The 21,324-nt window shown below is 50.8% G+C and overlaps 1 protein-coding gene across 1 annotated transcript in view; it reads left to right on the top strand.

Annotated features, from left to right (window-relative positions):
* The first annotated feature begins 1,629 nt into the window (after positions 1 to 1,629).
* LOC142043006 (gamma-aminobutyric acid receptor subunit beta-4) overlaps positions 1,630 to 21,324 on the top strand; it is a 75,048-nt gene continuing 55,353 nt past the window's right edge. Inside the window, exons 1-2 of the mRNA XM_075053628.1 lie at positions 1,630 to 2,383; positions 6,455 to 6,543. Coding sequence (XP_074909729.1) covers positions 2,304 to 2,383; positions 6,455 to 6,543 — 169 coding nt within the window. The 5' untranslated portion in view covers positions 1,630 to 2,303. The remainder of the gene's footprint in view (positions 2,384 to 6,454; positions 6,544 to 21,324) is intronic.

Genomic DNA, 21,324 nt, shown 5'->3' with positions numbered 1-21,324 from the left:
TCCCCACAAGCCTCGCGTGCTGGCTGCCCCCAGGACCTCCCTTTTGTGACAGGAGCCGCAAGGGAGATGATGGCCTGAGCTGTGACACCAGGACAGTGCATCACACAACCCAGCTTTTCCTTGTTTTAATGTCTCTGCATCTCAACAGCTCAGTCTGGCCTGAAACTGGGAAGCTCTTCAAAACAATCACTCTCCATCCCCCTTTTTGGGAGAAGGAGTTGCAGCATACGTGATCTGTGGTGTGCCTCTGATGAGGAAACCACGAAGAGCCATGCCAAGCATGATGGAAGGGAGCATTATGAACCCCAGAGCCAAGGATTTGCCCAGCCAGGGCTGGGGCAGATCTCCCTGCAGGGAAGGGTAGGACAAGGGCACTGCCCAGCGGCCACTGCGCATTGCCCTGTGCCTCTTCAGAGGCATTTTGGACCTCGTCCTGCCCAGCTGCAGTGATACATCTGCTCTGCCCTCTTGGCCCAGAGGGCTTTGGAGACCATCCACACACGGATGTCAGCCAGCGCCAGGGGAGGGGAGACTTACCTGCTCGGAGGGTCTGCTCTGAGCTGCCAGGCAGGTACAGAGGAGACAGCATCTGGGACGGTCCTGGTGTGAGAGCTAAGACATTTCCTCCTTGAGCCACGGCTTCTGCTCTGCATTCAAAGTGCTGCTGGACCTCTTCTTTTTCCTAGGAAAAAATCCTCCATACATTACTGCATGTCTGATGTAGAGCTCCTTAATTATATTACTTTTTAAAGATATAGATCAGAAGCTGATGCACAGGAAATAGTGACCGTGAAGATTTCAATGGGTGTTACCATTTCAGCAGGCAAAGCCACAGCACCGGGAGCTGATCCTCAGCAGCATTTCTGGAAGTTCAGGCTCCCTTTTCCCACAAACTGTATTGTACCCATAACACAGCACCCCCCAGGGAAAGCTGAGTATCCCTGAGTATCCCTGGCCTGGGGAAGCCTCCAGCCCCACCAGTGGCTTCAGATCTTCCCCAGTGCCCCAGGAGAAGGCCACCAGGCCACTGTGCCCCATGGCATGGAGAGAGTCTCAGTAAAACACTTTTTTATCTCTGTGGCTCAAGGAAGAAGCTCAGCCTTTGCTGATCACACTATTTCAGGCAACGACAGCACCCATCAGCGCTTGCAGCTGAGCCACTCTTGTCCAGGCGCATCCCCCCGCTTGCCAAAATGCCATCACCTTTCCCATCCCCTCCCCTGTTCCCACATCCCTGGGAAAAAATGAAAAAAAAATCCCCTCTGCAAGCCAGCAGGGGTTAATGTTGTCAGCCATGACGTCAGGATCCCAATTTGTCCGGAGAGTCCCCCTCCCCATCCACAAACTCCCTCTCTCCTCCCCTCCTCTTGTGACTTTGCAATGAGCAGCAAAACTCCACAGGAGCTGCGGCAACAGCACTAGGGAGACATCCAGTCCTCCCTCCGAGAGCAGCCCTTTCCGCAGACAGGGATTTATTTATTTTCTACACATGCATATATGTATTTATTTATTTACTGGGTTGCATTTGTTTTCCCTTTTTTTAACCCTTTCAGAAAAGCCCCAAAGCTTCCAAGTGATGAGTCTGAGATTTCCCTAAAATAAAATAACTGCACAGTGGGGTTGGGTTGCTTCCCCTTCCCCCTCAGAAAATAAAGAGGGAAGGGGGAGCAAGTAGGTAAAATCCAGAATAAAATCATATTGCTAGATAACTCACACCTCCCCCCTCACACACACACACACACTCACACACACAGACACACACTCTCTCTCTCTCTCTCTTTCTCCTCCTCCTCTTCTCTGAAGGTGGGTAGCAGGAGCCATGCAACATCTGCAGAACCGGATGGCAAAAGAGCAGGAGGAAAAATAATCCAAGTGGAGTGCTCAGGGGACACTGAGTTCTTTTTTCCTTTTTCTTTTTTTTTTTTTTTTAATTTTTTCTTCTTCTCCTTCTTCTACATACCTGTGAGATTCGATTTCACATTTTGCTGAGCCCATTTTGGGGCATTTTATTTTTCTTTCTCTTGGGATTTTCTCCATTGCCAGAGGATGTCTCTTGTTGAGAGGATGCTGAAAGGAAGAAGAAACGAATTCTTTGACTGGCACTGAAGGAGGGGGGGGGGGGATATTTTTCCCCCACATTTTTTAGGTTTTTTTCATTATTCTTTTTCTCTAGGAAATCATTAACGGGGGGGGTTGGTTTCTTTTTTTCCCTCCCCCCCTTTTTTTGGAGGGGGATTTCAGAAGATCCATCCTTCTTTCCCCTCCCCTCCAAAGATTTTTTTTCATCCTTCGTCTTTGTGGAAATGTGGACATTTCAGGCAGACAGATTGAGTGGAATTGTCTCTGCTTTAGCAGCTCTTTGTCTCGCCTGCTGTGCGCAAAGGTAAGGATTGCGATCCCAGGCTGCAGGGACAGGGGGGTTGAGACGAGATTTGTTTGTTTTGTTTGGGGTTTTCTCCATCGAGCTCTATGTGGTAAAGGGGAGGGGGTTCTTTCCCCAAATTGCTTCCCCTGCTGCCTGCTGTTGTTATTTCCCAGCCCGTGTCATTTTAGGGGGAGGAGGGATGCTCATACATGAGATGTGGAGCAGGCTCTCTGCAGCCGGAGCCCACCTCGCAGCCCACTTGCAGCGCGTCCCCTTGCTCCCCCCGCTCCGCACTGTACGCGACCTGGGGGAAAATGGCAAAATGAAGCATTTTGCTGGGGAACATGGTGTCCGTAGGAGCCGACGGAGTGCACGGCACCGAGCTGTGTGCATACGCACCCCAGCACAAGGCTGCCTTGGCCATGCCTGTGTCGACACACACACAGGGCACACGCAGCCACGCTCCCATCCAGGCGTGCTGTGCCTGTACCGAAGCCCTGGCTCTGCGGTGGACGGGAGGCAATGCCTACGTCTGTGCCTCCACGCAGATTTATGGCATGCAACATAATCATCCGTGGGTGCGATCCGTTCGGATACACCCCTGCATGTGCACATGCATCCGTGCCCATTCGGGTGCACACGCGTGTGTATCACAACACACCTACACAGCACAACACTCTTGCCTGCTCTGCGTATAGCCGTGTAAATGGTTGCACTAAATACCCTGCATACTCAAGCTGCAGCTATTCCTGGTACATGCCCTGGGCGCTCTGAGTGATCCAAGCAACCAGGCACCCATCCAGCCTGGACAAGGTGTACAGAGCACACCTGTTTGCTCTGACACAGGCGTTTATCACTGCCTTCACACACAGGAGTAGCGCTGCCTACTCCTCCTCACCCTCCCTTCTCACACATGCGGGCAGGTGGGTTTGTACCTCTGTGCTGACGGCGTGCATGAAGTCTGTTGGGGGGGAGCTGTGGCATTTCCTTGCTCGGCCATGCACGCTGAGCAGTGCGTTCCCGACACACACATGCAGCTCCCTGCACAGGCTTGCAGATCTGTGTATACAAAGATTTATGTTCCCATAGTTATAAACATGCACATGCGCAGATTCATGCCCACCTTACCCACACCATTCATGCGTGGTTCCACTGTGTATGGACAAATACACAGGCATGCTCAGAGGCAGTGTCCAAGCAAATGTGTAAAGAGTAATGCCCATACCAAAAGCCTTTGCTCAGACGTGTCCTTGCATGTGTGTTTGTATCTGCTTATGTCCAGGACTGATATTCACCTATAGTCTGCATGTATATCTGTGCACACCTTGGAGACAAAACACTCTCCCATGTGCACATGCCTTCAGCTACTCCCACACATCCCAGCCAGCAGCACAGTGTGCATATATGTAGACGTTTGGCTGCAAGTGTACGTGTATATGCAAAGCACATGCACACCCACACAGAGTCAGGGACACAGTATTCAAAAATTCAGTTCACAGGCTGGATGTACGTGCTCCCTAAGCGGATGCAGACCCATATTTGCCAGGAATAGCACTTACATGCAGCTGCTCACCCGCAGCTGGGCAAATGCACAACTTGACTGTTCAGCGGGAGGAACGTGACTTTTCGAATCAAAAGGAGCACCGAGGGGCAAGAGACCTTGCCCTTAATCATGACACCAGTTTATGCCCTCACTGGGCCAACTTGTAGCTACCAGCTACCAGGAGGAGAGTCCCTATATCCCCTTCCCCACTTTGCTCCTTTCTGCAGGGCCCCTGGCACATTGGTTACAGTCTGTGCCTCAATTTCCTTGCCTGTATTAGGGCGGTAACACTGCTTCCTGAGTTTATGTCCTGTGTGAAGCTAAACAGAAGTGTCTAAATTGACAGAGAAATACACAGTGTCTATATTATGAATATGGAAATCTATGTACCTAGGAATGACTGTCCACAGATGAACAAATCCTGGTGCACATCATCAATCCACAGTGAGCATATATACACAAGCATGTTGCAAAATCTCATATACCTGCATAGAAATCCACAGGTGCAAGTGGACCTTGCAAGCCTAGGCACAGTGTGCATACCCCTATGGCCTTTTTACAGTGATTAAAGCAATGAAATGGAGAGCCGTACACCTCTAAGGTGCTCGCTCAGGAACGCAGCTCAGACACTTCTGCCCCCGGCACAAGTGCTGAACAGTTTGTCCATGCACCAAAGCTGGGCCTGGGAAGTGTGCTGTCTCACATTTGCACATCCCTGTTCGGTTGAGAAATCCCAGCACATATACACCCTGTGCATCCAGAGCTTTAACGCATGCCCAGGCTCCCCAGTGGTCCCACATGCCTCCACCCACACCTGTATGGAGAGTCTGGGCACCTGGGAAGCCAGTCTCAGGCACCCACAAATGCCTGTTTCTGTGCTCCTGCATAAATTGTGTCCACAGCCCAGTGTATCATCATAACCCAATGGAGCAAGATCTGCACTCGCAGTCACCTCCACACAGACTTGGATGCAGTCACACACATGCACACACATTTGTGCATGTTTCACAGCTGTACCCTTGAGCTCCAGTGCTTTCGTGTGTCTGCATGTCTGTGTGCACAGGCAGGGAGTCTATACATCCTCCGTACAGTCAGGAGAGCATGCATGTCTCTGGGGTGGGGGGTGGGGGGGGGTGGGGGGGAGTGTGTGCAGACACATGGATATGTCAATGCAAACCCCGGTGTCCAGTGAGGCACTGAGCTGGCTGACAGAGGTAGTGCTATGGTGCAGCTTTCCACCTTGGCTTGGATGGATGTGGGAGGTGGTGTTGGTAGGGAGACATGCAGTTGGGGTGGGTGACTGCAAAGAGCAGCAGTTGTCACCGGCAGGGTCTCTATTCTCATGCAAAGCAGGGGACGAGGGTGGCACAGAGGCTGGGTATTCAGGCAGAAAACCTATAAACCCCGCAGTACTGAATAGGTTCGCTATTTTTAGCATCCTCTGCTTTCTGGTTTCCCACCTTCAGTTTTGCTTTGGCTCTTGGGCTGTTTTTAGAGGGAGCTCCCTTCTTGCTGAAATGGCTGGAGGAGCTGGATCAGTGTTAGGGAGGATGGCTGCCCTGCTGTGTGCAAGTCAGAGGGTCGGGAGGAGAAGTATCGCTGCTCTGGAACACAGAGGGAAAGATGGACTCTCCTTCCCTGTCTCTGTCTCTTGATTTGTGTTGCTAAGAAGTCACTCAGTGATGCTGAGTGACAGAAAATGAATTTTTACATGCCAAAAATCAGGCGTATGTTGAGGCCATAGAACAAAAGGAACAGTCTTTTCTTCCTTTACTTCAATAATATGAAGAAATATCTGGGTGCACTAAGAAGCAGAGGTTTCACTGGTGCTTGTGACAGTGCAGGGTGCCTGCTGAGGGGGGAACTTGTGTAGTGGGGACCTCAGGGCATGACAAGTCCGTGCTGTGCAGTGTGAGACCAGGAGCAAGTGCCCAGTGTGGCAGGGGAAGGGGAGTAAGCCCTGCAAGAGAGAGCCTGCAGCCGCCCCGTGCACACCTTGGTGGAACAGAAAGGGCAATTTCTGCCTGCGTGTGTGTGTGTGTGTGTGTGCACCTACCTACCTATGGGCAGGACACAGTGAGGCACCCCGAGTGTGCGGGTTGGTGGCCAGGGAGAGAGCGTGCATAGTGAGTGGTGCCTACATTGAGGGGTGCACCAGCCCAGCGGGACCGCTGGGATGCAGGCACACACCAGGCAGAAGCACAGGGGATGGAGTTTGGGGTACCCAGGAGTTGGAGTGAGCCACAGAAGAGGAGCCAAAATACCTCCTGAGACTCCTGTGCCACCCCACAGAACAGTTTAGGACCCCTGGCAGCCCTGTGGGGCTCATGTGCAGGTCAGGGGCCGAGAGCTGTGCCAGGGTCAGAAAATATGAGTGAGAAAGGGAACGGGGAGGCTCTGCCCATGGCTGGGGTGTCTGTAGCACACACAGGAGCTTTGGTGCCATGAGGCGTGAGGGATGCTGCTGCGGTGCTGCCCGGGCAGGACCCCCGCCCACGTGGCTGCTGACACACGGATGACAAGGACTCTCTTCTTTTGTCTTTCAGCCCATCCACTGGGAATATTTCTGTGGTGAAAGAGATTGTGGACAAACTGCTGAAGGGCTATGACGTCCGCCTCAGGCCTGACTTTGGAGGTATGGTGACGGCCGGTTGCAGGGAGCAGAGCACGGGGGCCATTGCGTGTCTGTGCTGCTGGCTTGGCCGCTCGCAGAATGTACTGACCTCGTAAAATGCTCCCATCTGACGTCCCCTACCCTGTACTGTTTGCTAGCCCTCATCTCCTTCTTGCCCTCTCCCTCACGTTTCTTTCTTGCCTTATGTTTTACCTCCTTCTGTCACTGGCTCCTCTCCTCCCACTGTCACCCATTTCTGCACAGTTGGATTGTCCGTGGTGTAATGTTTCTGGGGACATTTTGCTGTGACAGAGACAGTCTGCTTTTCCCCTGTTCCAGAGGGTTGGGGTGATAGCTGGCAGGGCTGTTGGTTGGTCTGCCACGCTGTCCCCTCAGCAACAATATGGGATAAACCATTCCCTGGGGAGCTGGTGGCCTGGCTGCCTTTCAGTAGGAAATGCAAGGATCTGAAATTCCTCTCTTGTGTCCTGTGAGCAAAAAGGAGAATGGGAAGGACCTTCTTTTTGTTGTCCTGGTGGAGATGAAATATGAAATAATCCTTGGGTACCACTGTACTCCAGGCTACAGTTGAGGTCCATTTATTGGAGAGGAACAGGCAGTGGAGAACCACAGCTGACTGCACAGGGAGGGGGATTTGGAGGACTTCTGGCTTCATCCTGCTGAGCTTAGCTGTTTTCAGTCTTTTCTGGGCAATGTTATTTCCTCCTCATGAGGAGATGTGTGGGATTGGGGGATGTTCAGCCTGCAGGAGGACAGGAACCACATCGAGATGTCCTTCTCCAGATGACTGCTGGGAAGCAGATTCATGCTTGTGCTCTCGAGGGGGAGAGATGCCAGGCCAACTCCATGGTGATACAAGGGAGGAGTTTTCTCCCAAAGGGCCTGATCCAGAGTTCCTTGAAGCTGGGGGTGGAGGAATATCCCCACTGATTTCATCAGGTTTTGAAGTCACCCCTGTGTATTCCAGTTTCCCATGACCCCATGAATGAACCTGTCTCTCCCTGAAACCTCTGGTTTCCCTGTACATCACCCAAACATGCGCCCATCCAGTCACTACCTCTTACCCTTCAGCAGACGCTGCCTTCCCTCCCCACGCACACCGTCCCCACTACCCTTGCCACAGCGCTTCACCCCGAGGTGGAGCAGGGACTTTCTGGCAGCAGCACCAAGTGCTGCTGGACTCTGGCCTCGGGGAGGGCTGTGGGGTAGGGGAGATGCTCATCCCTCCATAGTGCTCGGGGCATCTGGGAGGTCACTTCAGTGCAGTGGGGAACCAATTTGGAGAGGCTTGCAGTGCTCTGCAAGGAAACAGGGCTTCCCCCTCTCCCTTCTGTCCTTTGAACATGGGATATGGCTGGATTTGATTTAAAGGCTCTGTCTGGTAAATATGAAATGTCCCTATTAGCTAACCAGCCCCAATCACAGGAATTGGTGCAGTCACACTTTATGAGGGGGAGAACTGCAGAGATGACATAAAAACTGCAAGAAAACCATCTTGTAAGCCATTGAGATGATTATGATACAGTAAAACAGTAGGTGATCTGGTTCCATGGAGGCATAGAGCAGAGGGGTGCAGTGGGGAGCCATGGGTCTGGAGGTCTAGCAGCCCAGGTCCACTTCACAGCCTGTGTGCTCCGATGCAAGGTCCCCAGGGCATCCAGCCGCTCCCCCCCAGGACACAGACCACCCCCTCCTTCAGCTCGGGCAAGGCAGCAAGGGGCTCGGTGCAGGCGGTGCTGCTGACCCTGCCATGTCTGTGTGGTGCACAGGCTGGGGTCAGCAAGCACTGCATCCTTCCTGACTTTAAAATGGATGGTTTGGGGCAACCGTTGCATTTTATTTGATTTTACTCTGAATTCCCAAAGTACAAACTGCATTTTCCCTCACTCAAGTGGAGAAATAGAAAGACGACGGTAACCCTCTTTCCTGCACCCATCTCAGTGTTGCCTTTCGCCCTTTCTTGTCCTTCCCTTTGCTCGTGAGTGCAAAGTCCTGGCTGACAGCACCAGTGACCGTGCTCGGTGTGCAGGGATGCCCTAACTCTCAGCAAGTCTGGCCCCCTCCCCCTGAGGATAAGCTTATCTGGACAAAATTGCCCCTGCAGCATTTACAGTTGAGGGAAGAGTGGGCTGAGAGGGGAGTCTGAAAGCTGAAGATCATTGGCATTACAAGCCCAGGGGAAAGGGGTGAAGTTTCCTTGCTTCACTGCTATCCCCAGAGCTCACCAGCTCTCTGAGATTTTGGGCCAAATCCATTGCTAGGAGAAATCCAGTGGGATCACACCAGGATGTGTCTAACCCTTTGAGGCTTCTAGTTCATCCACAGTCCTGCTGTGGAGAGGGCGATGTTCCCCCGAAGAAATTGTGTGCAGCTGGAAAAGGCACACTTTGGGCAAAGCCCCGGAACCTGTGTGTACGCAGACCTGCTATCTCTCAGGGATGCGTGGGGCTGGACTGAACCCCAGTCCCAGCACCCTGAGGACTGGGCTGTTCTCCAGGACACTGCCCCACAGGCCCCCTCGTGCTTCACCTGGACATCCTGCCACCCCTTGGCTGCCTTCCAGCTGGGCAAGATGGGTGCAAGCCACCTCTGCTGGGGGAGACGATCACTCTTCACCCACTTGTCCTCTTGCCCCAGGAAGACCAGTCAAGGGTGAGCTGTGAATGGCCAAGACAGCACCTCGGAGGGGTGGCAGGTCCTGCTTGGAGCTGTGTGCCCCAGAGGAATGGCATGGGGCTATCTCAGGGCTGGCCCAGCAGTGGCTGAGGGGTCTGGCTGGACAGGCAGCTGCATGCAGGAGGAGTGGAGAGGACTGGAGCAAAGCAGTTACCACTCAGTTGCCTGTGAGCCAGGCTGAGCTGCTCCAGAGAGCGCCTCTACAAGGCAGAGCCCTCGGCCCTCTGCAGCTCAAGGGTGAGGGCATTGGGGGCGGGAAGGTCAGAGCAGCCGGTGCTGGGCACCCCAGATGTGCAGACAGAGAAAGGTCCTTCCCAGACAGATTCCCACGTGAGAAATGCAACCCACAAAAGTGATAAACCAGGCTGCCCTCTCTTCCCTCCCTTCTCTGCTCTTTCCCTTCTGGCTTTCCCCATATCTTACTCCTACAGGAGTGTTGTTTCCTTCTTGCCATCCTCCCCCCACCTCAGTGCCTGGTGGCAATCACCCCTGCGCTGTCCCCACCCTCTTAGCCCTACGGCCAGGGTACCACCTCTGCATCCTGGGGTGCCTCCTCCACGCACCCATGGGTGCTGCCTGCAGAGCAGGAGGGAGCTGGGGACCTTTGGATGTAGAGGCAATGGAAGAGCCTGTTCCTGTGTACCATTTGTGCGCCTTGCCACGGCTGGGCAGGTCTTGCACGTCACAACCTTTCTAAGAGAGCCAGTGCTTCCATGGCACAGCAGTCCCAGGCTGCCCTCCTCATTCCAGCACCCCCACCGTCCACGGGATGTGGTGCTTCAACGGCTCCAAATGCAACGCACGGCTCCCCAGTCCTCTTTTTTTTTTGAGAGAAAGAGAACTCCGACTAATGCCAAAAGGAGGACAGGCCTGCTGGGGATTGCAGTTCACTTTTTAATTTTGAGATGCCTCGTTAGCTCTGGGCCGAGCTGAGTGGCTGAGAAGCATCAGCCACTCGCTCTCCTCCCCTCTCCCCCACCCCCTTGGAAACCCATTAGGCCGATGAGCAGGTCGGCTCTCAGGGGTAGTGCTGTGGCAATGAGTGTGACGTGCTCACCTGGGGAGCTGGGCTGAAAGGGCGGACACAGGGGAGAAAGGGGAAAAGTTGGAGCCGTATGGAGGTGATGGAAAAATCTGGGAGCAACTCCTCCAGAAAGCCATCCCGGCTCAGTGGGGGCAGCCCAAGGGGGTCAAGCACCAGGTGAGGTGCAGTGGAGGGGCTGGCGTTGAAGGGCCTGCAGGTACATCAGTCCTTGGGGTGCAGGTGATAAACCCTTCCAGCCTGGGGAGCCCTGGACAATCCCCTCTTACTTCTCAGCCACAGTCCCCCAAGCCCTAGAGTAGCACACCGTGTCGTAGAGATCTGGGACAGTGGCCAGGTGGGACATGTAGAGACCACAAAGCCCAATTTTCATGGGCTGAGCAAGAAGATGACCTGGGACTGAAAGGGCAGGGGGTCATTGTAAAGCAGGTCTAAGGGGTTTGGCCAGGGTTGTGGTGGGGATCTGGAGCAGTCTTTGAGCAGGGATTTGCCGGGCAGGAGGAAGATCCAGCCAGGGCTCTTGGTCTGCTGAAGAGGGAGATGTCTGTTCTGGTACTGCAAGATCAGCAACGATGCAGAGCGAGGTCTTTTGGCAGATTATGCTGGGGAGCCTGCTCGGCTGTGGGGGAGCAGGGCAGCGTATCTCACAGGGAGATCAAATCGCAGGTGGGTGTCATCCAGCTGGCCCTGGCCTGGGAGAGGGACAGTATGGTGGGCAAGGTTCGGTGGGTATATTGCAAGCACAATAATTACACCACAGTAAGGCAAGCAGGATGCTCACGGTTTAGGACTGGATGAGCAAGGGATGCTGCAGATCAGGTCTGGGAAGCATTGCAGGGCCACAGGTGAGGGAGAGAGGGAGCTATCAGAGCAACACCCTGGTTCTTGTAAGTGCTCTTAGGCACTCACTTTCAGAAGCATTAGTTCCATAGGAGAAAAAAAAAAGGAAGAAAAAAAAGCAAACAAAGACTGTATTGCCCCACGGTAGAGAAAGCAATGAAGGAATGGCAGGAGGATCCCACCTGAGCTCAGTGACTCAGCTGCTCTCCGTTGGTGCAATATTTCCAGCCCAAAACTTTGCAAGAGTTTCAAGCAGATGGCTCTCCTTCCCAGGAATGGATGGAAAGGGGACCATTTATGGTTTCCCAGCATCATTTACAGATCTTGTTAGGGGAGGACATCCTCTGCTCCTTGCCCCCAGCCCACCTAGAGTGCAGGGATCCTAGTGTTTCTCCCGGGTGGTGTGCACAGTATCTGAAAATGCCTGGTGAAAAAGGAATGACCAGGAAGCTCTCAGGATTACACAGTAAATCCTGTGTTTTCATGCCTGTGGATCCAGCAGCTTTCCCTGCCCCATTTTTAATTCAAACCTCCCTAATGAGAATTAGGGCTTAGGTGGTCTTGGATTGAAATGAGCCTGTGTCCTACTCCTCATCTGCTCTGCGGCAGGGACCTGGCTTCCCAGCTCTCATCACCCTTGCCCAGTCTCACCCCTCTCCTTTGACACCCAAATCCCTCCTTAGCTGCAATATCTTGGCCTCCATCCTTTCTCTCCCCTGTCCCTCCTTCCCTCAGCCCCTCTCTGCTCCACCACACCTGCAATCTCTTGGGGACCCAGCCTGCCTCCCCGTCCTGCTCATTCCCCAGTGTTTCTTCTTCAAAGGCCACTCCAAATTCAGTGGACCTGGGGATGAAATCCTCAGCCCTTCCCTGCGTAACAGCATCACTTGAAATCCAGAATTGTAAAAATAAATGATTGCTGATGCATAAAGTGTTGCAGTGAAGCATCATCAGTAGTTCAGGGCTCCGAAACTGGCGGGGCTGGCAGGCTGAGCGGCTGCGTTGGCTGGCACAAATGCGGCAGGAGGCGAGGGGGGCCTGAGCCCTGGCCCACCAGCCCTGTGTGGCTGGGAAACAGCTGGTCTTAGTGGTCCTGTACTGGAAGGAATGGGAATTTGGTTTCTTATGTAGTCAGGGCTGGTGGTATTGCACATTGTTAAGGCTTCCCGAAAATGTCCCTGTTTTCCACTGCGTATAAGGTTCAGCCACAGTGGTTGTGTTTTTTTCATGCAGCTAGCTTGCTTTGGCTTTTTGAAGGGGTGGAGGGAAAATTTAAGCAAAATGATTCAGAAATTTCCGAGAGCAAGCCAAGGCATGTATGTGCTGGGTTTTTTTCCTCTCCTAAAATGTTGGGGGGTGAAACCGGCAGCACCTCCAGCAGGGCTGGCCCAGGCGCTTGTGTAGCAGGCGGGTGCCCGGGGCTGTCAGCAACCGGGCTGGCACAAATGCCGTGGTCCCACCACAGAGTGGTGGTGCTGCTGCAGGAGGACCAGGGCGTGGGGCTGGGAAGGGGGGAGCCCGGCGGGGGAACGGGCACTGGTCCTGGGCTGCCTGTCCTGGGGGCAGTAGGAGCTGCAAACCTGCCTTTCTAGGGCTTAGTCCTCAGCTCTCCAGCTCTCTTCCCCTCCACTTCTGTGGCAAAATCGTTTAAATCTCAGAGCAGCCAGATTCAATTATCCCTATGCTTCTGAGATGCCTTGAGCCAACTCTTTTGCACGCTTTGGGGCAGGGAATTGAGACCTAGCAGGAAGGCATCCCTCCCGCCAGGGCCATCTCCTTCTCTGCCTGCAGGAGAAATTGCCCAAAGCTGGACACAGGGTTAACCAGAAATGCTGCATTTCACAGAGCCTTACTGCAGCGGGAAGTATCACCCTTCCTTCCCTATAACCTGGCAGGGCAGAGGAGCAGGTCTGGATTTGAAAGCAGAGGGGTGAATATGAATCAGATTGGGAAAGGACTAAATTGAGGAAAGAGAGACAGGAGCTCTCTGGAGAAGTCTGCAAACCCCAGTGTCAGCCAGGACCAAAGAAAAGATGGGTATGCTGCCAGGGCTGCCAGTAGTCCCACTTTCCTTCCTGGGAAAAGGGTGTTAAGAAAAGGATGTTCTTGGTCAGTAAAACTGGCTGCAGCTGTGTAGCCCTCACTTCCTCCCCCGTTTACATGACTTCTGGCTCCAGACCATGGGTCACATCCTCTCTAGGGCTAATCCAGAAGGAAGATGACAATCTCCTGCTGTTGTGTCTTACTTCATTAACTGAAGTGGCAGGAAATGAAAGGATCCAGTCCTTCTTGGGACATATGTGGATGTTAACACATTGCCACATGATGGAATTTCTATTTTTTTCACTGCTCTTTTTATAGGAAATACATGCTGTGAAAAGGACTTTGAGGCTGTAAAGTCAGACACTCAGGACTTCAGAAAAGCCAGAATTAGGGTATCTCCCTGGATCTATATTTAGTCCCCCTGTGAGGATGCATCAGGAGGCAAGGTTCAACAGTCGTTTCCTCCTGAACACCTCTACAGAGCACACAAGAGATGCCATTTACACGTGGAGTTAATCTTTCTTGTTCCCTTCATTCAAGGGGGGGACAGGCTGGGAGCATGACAGTGGAGAGACTAGCTGAGGTAGTCACAGCAGGTGATTAGGACAGGTTGAGCCAGACTGGAGCAAGATGTGTGTCTGATGCAAAGCCTGGGACTGAGCAGGCAAAGACCATCTTGGAATCATGCTTTCTTGACTACTCTGTATTCAGACCTGCTCACAACACAGAATTAGTTGTTTTTATAACTGTTGTCAAGCACACCAGTACAGCATGAACATGTTCACACCTCTCCTCTGAGGAGTCAAAGGTATCCCCTGCTGTGGGATGCCCAGCCAAAACACCTGATTTTCCAGAATGCTTAGCAGCATTGTAGTCAGCACACTGCATGTTCAAAGCACAGCTCCTATTGATTTCAGCCACAGCTGTGAGTGCACAGCCCCAGTGCCCCAAGAGACAGACATGCAGAGTTCACAAAAACCTGTGAGGTTTAGGTGACTTGCATAGGAAGGAGCACATAGGAACCCCTGTGACACATCCAGTTCTAGAGAACAGGACTCAGCTACACAAACATCTTCTTTCCTTTCCCAGAGGTCTCCCCCTCACTCACTGCATGGCTATCAGCTTCTTCAGCAAATCAGGCAGGGACCCCACTGTCAGTGCTATCCTCTGGTATATAATCCTGCGTCATCCTCAGAGCAAATCCATCCTCTGTCAAACAAGCAAAAGGAATGAACAAGGATCCTGTGGACTGTTTAATTAAGAACTGGCTCCATAACATCCATTCAGCAGTGGGCATCTTTCCACCTAACTTTCGTCGATTTTGTTTTCTCATGCATTTTTTTTGAGTGCAATAATATTTTAGAATATTAGACCAGTCCCTTCCTCCAGTGTGATAGAGCTTGTGACCTTCTTGCTCATGTTCAACATATTTGTGCATTTATCTGTGGCCCCACAAGATCCTTATTTTCCTCCTTCAGAGACAGGAAGCTCTGACACAGCAGTGGAGGGAGTTTTGGGTGGCGTGACGAAGACAGCAATGAAGATGAGTTCCCCTGAGTCTCAGCCCAGAGTCAAATTGGGCTTGGGTTTCTGAGCAATCTGTGTGCCTGCCCTAGAGCTGTGCTTGGTAGTACCAAATATTTTTTTCTGGATTTGGTATCTGGCGAAGGACATGACATCTTGTCATCATCCATTAAGCCCGTATACTTTCACAGGAACTGGAGGAGAGGTTGACTCGCGCGTTTGTGCCAAAGCCCATGTTGGATAATTGCATCCGGTTGCCCTCCTCCTTCCTTTCCACCCTTGGCTGGTGCAGTCTTTCCCTGCAGCTCTGCTCGGTCCCTGACACAGCCGCTTTCCAGCACCGCTGGAGCTAGTCCATGCTAGTGCACCTTGGCTAGCAGGGACAGTGCACCGTGACTAGTGAGGGGCTCTGAGATAGCTCTCTAAAAGAAAGATGTCATCATCATTTTAACAAAGCATTTATTCCATTAATTTTGCCTCTTTTCTTAGTCATAGATTTTTTATGACCAAATACAATGCATTCAAGTTACTGATTAGTAGAATAATTCCAATATTTCTCTAATTAATTAACTGATTAAAAACAGATTGTTGCTTATAGCCAGTCTGGAGGATGTTTGCCATTTCACCTGGACCCATCTTCCTCCTTGACTAACATCTACATAACAGTCACCATTTCTGAGATTATTCTTGCTGGTAAACTTGCCTTCGAGGGACTGCCACTGAAAGCAAAATGTAAAAAGAGTGTAAAACCCATTAGTACAAGTCCTTTTGATTACTCAAAATACATTCCCACAGCCCTAGAGCTGTTCATCAGAGCAGCTTTACATATCTGCATTGTTCATTTCCTAAGACTCCCAATATCCCAGTTAGGCAGAAAAATATTTTTAACCCACATAGCACAAAATATAAAAGGAATATGCTGTAGTTTTACTGCTACATGAAAGACAAACTGTGTGTGCATGTCACTTTTCTCACCTATGTCTGGTTCAAAGAAAAAAAGTTGAAGGCTACTAAAGTGTCAGGCTGAACTGATGTAAGATGGTTCTTCAGCAGTAGTGACAGTATTTGGTGCAGAAGTCCATAAGATCCATTCTTACAGATAGCCCTTGGTGGGGTTTGTTAAGTGTATATTTAGATCTTGGTATTTCACATGAAATATCATGCACTTGTTAAAACATGACTAGAAACATGGACAAGACAAAGATGCACTTAATGATGGCATAAAGCCCATTAAAGGAATTCTCATCACATATGTGAGAAGGAGAAGTGTTGGACAGTGGAGACCTATAGCATGAACAGATTGGTCAAATAAACAGGTATCCTGGAGATCCAGTGATTGATCCTGTTCGCATTAAATGGAAAGAAACAGAGCTCTTCTCAGTCAGCCCTTCATCCCAGGCTGTAGATGTGCCACTGTTTCCTTTGAGCAGGGTATGAATTTCAGGTTGGTTTGGGGAACACTGAGCATGCAGTTCCTATAGGCTATTCTTCTGGTTTCGGCATTTATCCTTGGTTTTGTGTCAGACCTAAAAACTCTTTTTCTTCTCTGAACTTTCTCACCTCCCCTTCCTGTATCTCCTGCTCTTTGCAGTCCTGCAGGAACAGTGCTTTTAAGTAATTGTGCACTTATAGACGTCTGTGCTTGTGACAGGGGTGAGCCTCAGCCAAACCTACCATGGCTTGAATTTCCTTCCCCAGACCTCAGGACCTCTTAGTTCAAGTCTGGGATGGCTCCGAGTACAGTTATAGTTGGAGAAGAGCCTCTGTAAAAATTACATCTTGTTGTTCCATATTTATTCTCCCTCAGTGGTTTCCATGTCAAACTTGCTCAGTTTACCAGTCAAAACAAGATATTTCTACCTGCCAGCTCTGCCAGCTCAGCCTGGGCTCTGGAAATCAAGCTGTGCTCTCTCTGCTCTGGACATCATCACCAGCAAAAAAGGATTCTCAAATCAGGGCTGAGCTGGATGTGATTTTGATTGTGCATGAATATAATTTGTTCTCAGGTAGTATTAGGGTCTCTATGTGACAGAGAGCAGCAAGGCTCCTGTGCTGTGCAAGCATTGACTAACAAATCTTCTCCACTAGCTGTGGGATGACGGGCCACCGCTAGATCTATTTTACATCTAGGGCACACCAAGAGATGGCAGCTTGTTGGGGATGACACAGAAAACCCATGGCAGCGCAAGGGATAGCACTGGGAAGTTCTGCTTCCTGCTATTGCTCTTTATTCATGAGAACAGACCTGAGCACCTTCAGTGCTCTGGTCTGCTGCTTGACCACAAAACTGTGACCTTACCTTCAACTGTGGTAGCCTGTGAAATCCCCAGAGGGAACAGACAGGTGGCCCCACTTCTTGCTGCAGAGAAATGGAAGTGGCATAGCCATAGGAAAGGCTCTCACATGCAGTGGGTATTAATTTTGTTCAGAAATAGTTCCCCTTCTGGTGGATGGAGCAGGAGGGCATTCCTCACTCTCCTTTTCAGAAACACTGAAATTTTGAAAATGTTACCATTGGCTAAATATTTAAAAAAAATTATACATGGCAGATAATATATTCACTGTGTATGATCATGTCATATAGTAGAAAAAGTGGGAAGGGTGTCCTGGCTACTGCACTAGTTCCAACCTTCACTTTTCTTGTGCTTCTGTAATGAATCTCACCACGGGCTGTCAGCAAGAAGGGACATCAGAGTCTTCCCTGTCCCAGTGCGAGACTCTGCTCTCTGTGCCCACAGGGTTATTTCAGCCACTAAAAGCCATGGTAGGTTTTTTTCTACTATGCAGACCAACCCCTACCAAGAGCAATGACCCAGAAGTAATATGCCTTACTTGGTTCCTGTGACAGTTTATCATGCTGTGCTTGCATTTGGGACCAAGACTCATCAGTCAGCTGAGGTGTGAGAACACCAAACTGCCTCTTCCTCTTCTACAGGTTGTAACAGCAGCTGTGCCACAGAACCAGGATGGGTTGTCTGATCAGGAGATCTTTCCAAACACATCTCAGCTGCCAGGGGTGTTCTTGCTCTTCTCTTACACATTGGCCACAGCAAGACAATCCCCCTGCAGGCTTCTTTCTTTAAGGAGCTTTGAGTTAGTGAGACCACAGCAGATGACTCCTCCAGGTTGGGAGAAACTTGTGGCATGGGGAAGGCCAGGTTTGGGGGCTGCACCGGGCAGTTCAACAGGGAATGCATAAGGAAGGGTGCTGCCCATTGCAGGTATCAAAGCTCTGGGTGTAACATCAGAGGCTGTGACACCAGGAGAGGAGGCCACCCAGGTTATGGTTGGGAGCTTACAGGAGGGACATCGTCACCTGAAAAGGAAACCTCCTTCAGCTGGGGCAGTCTGCTGGAAAGCAAAGGTTTGCTGGCCTCTGTGGAAGGTCTCAGCTTGGTAGGAAATTTTTGGAAGTGAGGGAGAGGGTAGGCTATGAGCTGAATTTTATTTCTTATCCTCCTTTCATAGCAAAAATAGAATATTCATCACAAGTTTCCCTACATGTTTTTCTTCCCTATTGCGCACTAGCTCCTTGCTAGTTTTTAAAGCTAGAGAAAAAAAATTGATGAGTACTCAAGTTAATAATGCGTGATTATTATGTTGATGAATTGCTGGAGATGAATATATATGTAAAAGCTCTGCAAGATTCACTCATCCATGCATCCTGAGTGAAAGTAATTATTTTGGTGAACAAATGGCAGTTAGTTCTGTCTCTTAATAAGAGGTGCTGGGGTAAAAGGTAATCTGGTAACTTTTGTCCTGCTGAATTTCCAGGACACTTTTGCAAATCAATCATTACTGAAATGATGGAAACACCAGCACAGGGGTCAATCTTTCAAAAGTGACCAACTTACAAACTTGAATACTTCTTCCTACAAAACTCTTGCAATTCTCAGTCATCACTGAAGTTTGTAAGATTTTCTCTGTCTTGAGACTGGGGAGAAAATGCAGAACAACCTGAACAAGGCACATCTCTCAGAAACTGTGAGATGAAAACATATAATCCTATGTATAACATTTGGAAAGGGGGAGGTTTGTTTGTGTGTGCGCTTTACTTTTCATGATTTCTAACTCAGACTCATGATTTTAATGTGAATGTCATGATATTTTCAGGCCTGACTCACTCCTTTTTTTCAATACTTGCACTGTAAATTGTCCTGTCACTGAGCATAAGCCTTGGGCACCATGTGACCCCAAAAGTCTGCCTCTGAGCTGAGCCGAAGGGACACGTGCCCTTCATAGGGTAAGGAAAGGACTGGGTGTGTAGTATGGGGAGGTAGTGGTTGGAAGCATCTGAAGTCAGCATTAACAAAAGCCCTAATAGCAGGCTCTATCAGGAAGGATAAGGCGGGCACTGGGAAAGGGCTATGTCTCCACAACAGACTTGACAGAAGTGACAAGAAATGGGAGACCTTATCTCCCTTGGAGACCCCAGCCATTGGCTTTGCGCTGTCAGGGGATGAAGGACCATGTCCAGCACCATCAAAAAATCATCTCATGGAGGTTTGGCAAGAGGGCCCACAGAAGGGCTGTCCCCTGTTGCTCCTGGATGTCCCAGCCCTGATTTCAATATCTGTGCAAGTTTGGCATGTCCTGACCTGGCCATCTTGTTTCTTTTCTTTTTTCCCCACATGCTGCGCATGTCCAACTGGATTCAATCCAGGAGTTAGATGCTGCGATATCCTTTAAAGGCAAGAATCTGTAAACAGTGATGAGGAGGTGTGACTAACTCATTAAAAATTGAAAACGGGGAAAAGAAGGAAAACACCTTCTTGTTGTCACTTTGATAAAAATGACAAGTCCAGGTATTTTATTGTTGTTACAAATAATTCCAGGACAGAGTAATGGATTTGATATGAACGGAGAAGTTTGTGTTAACCCATTGAAATTAATTTGGTTCGGCTCATTTTCAGCTAAGGGGATTAGATGGCTCAGGATTTGGTAATGTGTGAGAGTGTTTTCCCGGAAAGGTCACATACTCAAGTACAGGCCAAGCCTGCATTTGTTTGGGGGGTGATATTTCCACTGCACATGAGAGAGGCTCCTCCATGTAGCAAGCATTTATTGGTAATGTGCCAGAAATGCCCAGCACTGAAAAGGTGGGTCAGGACCTTTGTGCCCTGAGAATGAGAAGATGAGAAGACAGACTGATGGGCAACATGGGAGAAATTTCCACAGCTGCCAGCTGGTATGCAGGAAAAATTGCTAAATGGCCTCACCTGTGTGCCACCCTGGCAGCCCCACCTGAGGGGGGTGGAGGGTCCTGTGGAGGGAGGGAGCTGGGCGGTTGGATCCTGTGTCAGTGCTCAGTCAAGCACTGGATGGGATGTGCCACACAGACCACCAGCCCTGTCGCTGGGAGCTGTTTGGAAGTGGGTAGGAGGATGGTGCTGTGGTTTTCCCAGGTAGTTTGCTGTACTCCTAGCTCCTGGGCTGTTGCAAGAGTGTCATGGTGCTGTGGGGGTCCCAGCACTAGGAATTCAGCCCTAATCCTGCTTAAAAATCTATATGCATTTGTGGACCTTGTAGCAACAGAGCTTGTGCAGGAATCCAGCATTTTGGGTTGTAAAAAGCGTTTTCCAGGCTGTGAGGGAGCCCTGGAGGTGGGTCTGTTCTGAGACTAACCTGGTGAGCTGGAGATGAGGCAGGAGGGAGTAGCTGCCTGCGCTGAGGCTCGTGGAGTGTGCTCTGGTGGAAAGCTGTAGGTATGTGATTAAATACCCTGCTCACTTTTGCACATTTACCTAGGGGTTTCAATATACTTAATGTCTGTGTGCAACCCTTTCTGAAGACCTGCCCACTTAAAAAGCAGGGTAACAGGCGATGGGCTGGGCAATGAGGAGCAGCAGGGTACCAAAGGCTTCTAAGCCTGCCCGAGCTGGGGGAGCGGTGGCTCTAGGAGTGCAGACAAGTGCCCAGGCTGGCTGTGAGGAGATGGAGCAAACGTGAGCCTGAGGGCCTGAGTAAAAGCAAAAGGGCTGGACTACTCCTGAGTCCCCCAAAGCTTCCCAGGCAGGCGGGCAGAACTGTGTCCCACGGCTGCACTGGCAGGACCCACAAGGAAGATGCACTTGCCTGCCAGGATCCTGACAGAGGTAGGAGGGAAGTCTTCTCAGGTGGAGAAATGTGGGGGCGGCTGATCAGTGTGGGTCTGATGCTTCACATTGCTGCTGAGGAAGAAATGCCTGGCTTGTGCTGATCTGCTACCAGTCTACAATATATGCTTGCTTGGGAAGCCCTGTTGCCCTCCTGCTACTGCTCTTGGTGGAGAGTAAGAGCTGAAGGGATCTGGGATGCTCAGTGTCTCTGCTTTTCCCAGGGTTAGCTTAGCATAACCACAGGAAAATTCAATGTTTCGTAGTGCCCAGCTCTGCAGAGAAGCATGTAAAAGCAAAACACAAAGTGCGTACCCTGCAGACCTCAAAGCCGTGGAGCAGGTCTGTGTGGGTGCCCTGGAGGACACGGGGAGGAATGTCGCTGGAAGGGGAGGGCAGGTGACCAATCCTTGCTCTAGCAGCACAGTGCACAAGGAGGTCAGGGCATTGCCTTCACCATCTCCTGATGGTCAGATAGGGATCTGCCCTCTGCAGCCACCCTGCTCTGACAAAGAAACTGATGGCTGTGGCAGCCCTGCGAAGTAAACTGGCTGTGATCTG

Source organism: Buteo buteo, chromosome 22 (genome assembly GCF_964188355.1).
Source record: "Buteo buteo chromosome 22, bButBut1.hap1.1, whole genome shotgun sequence".
NCBI lineage: Eukaryota > Metazoa > Chordata > Aves > Accipitriformes > Accipitridae > Buteo > Buteo buteo.
The sequence above is the reverse complement of the archived record's forward strand: the minus strand, read 5'-3'. Positions and strand labels throughout refer to the sequence as shown.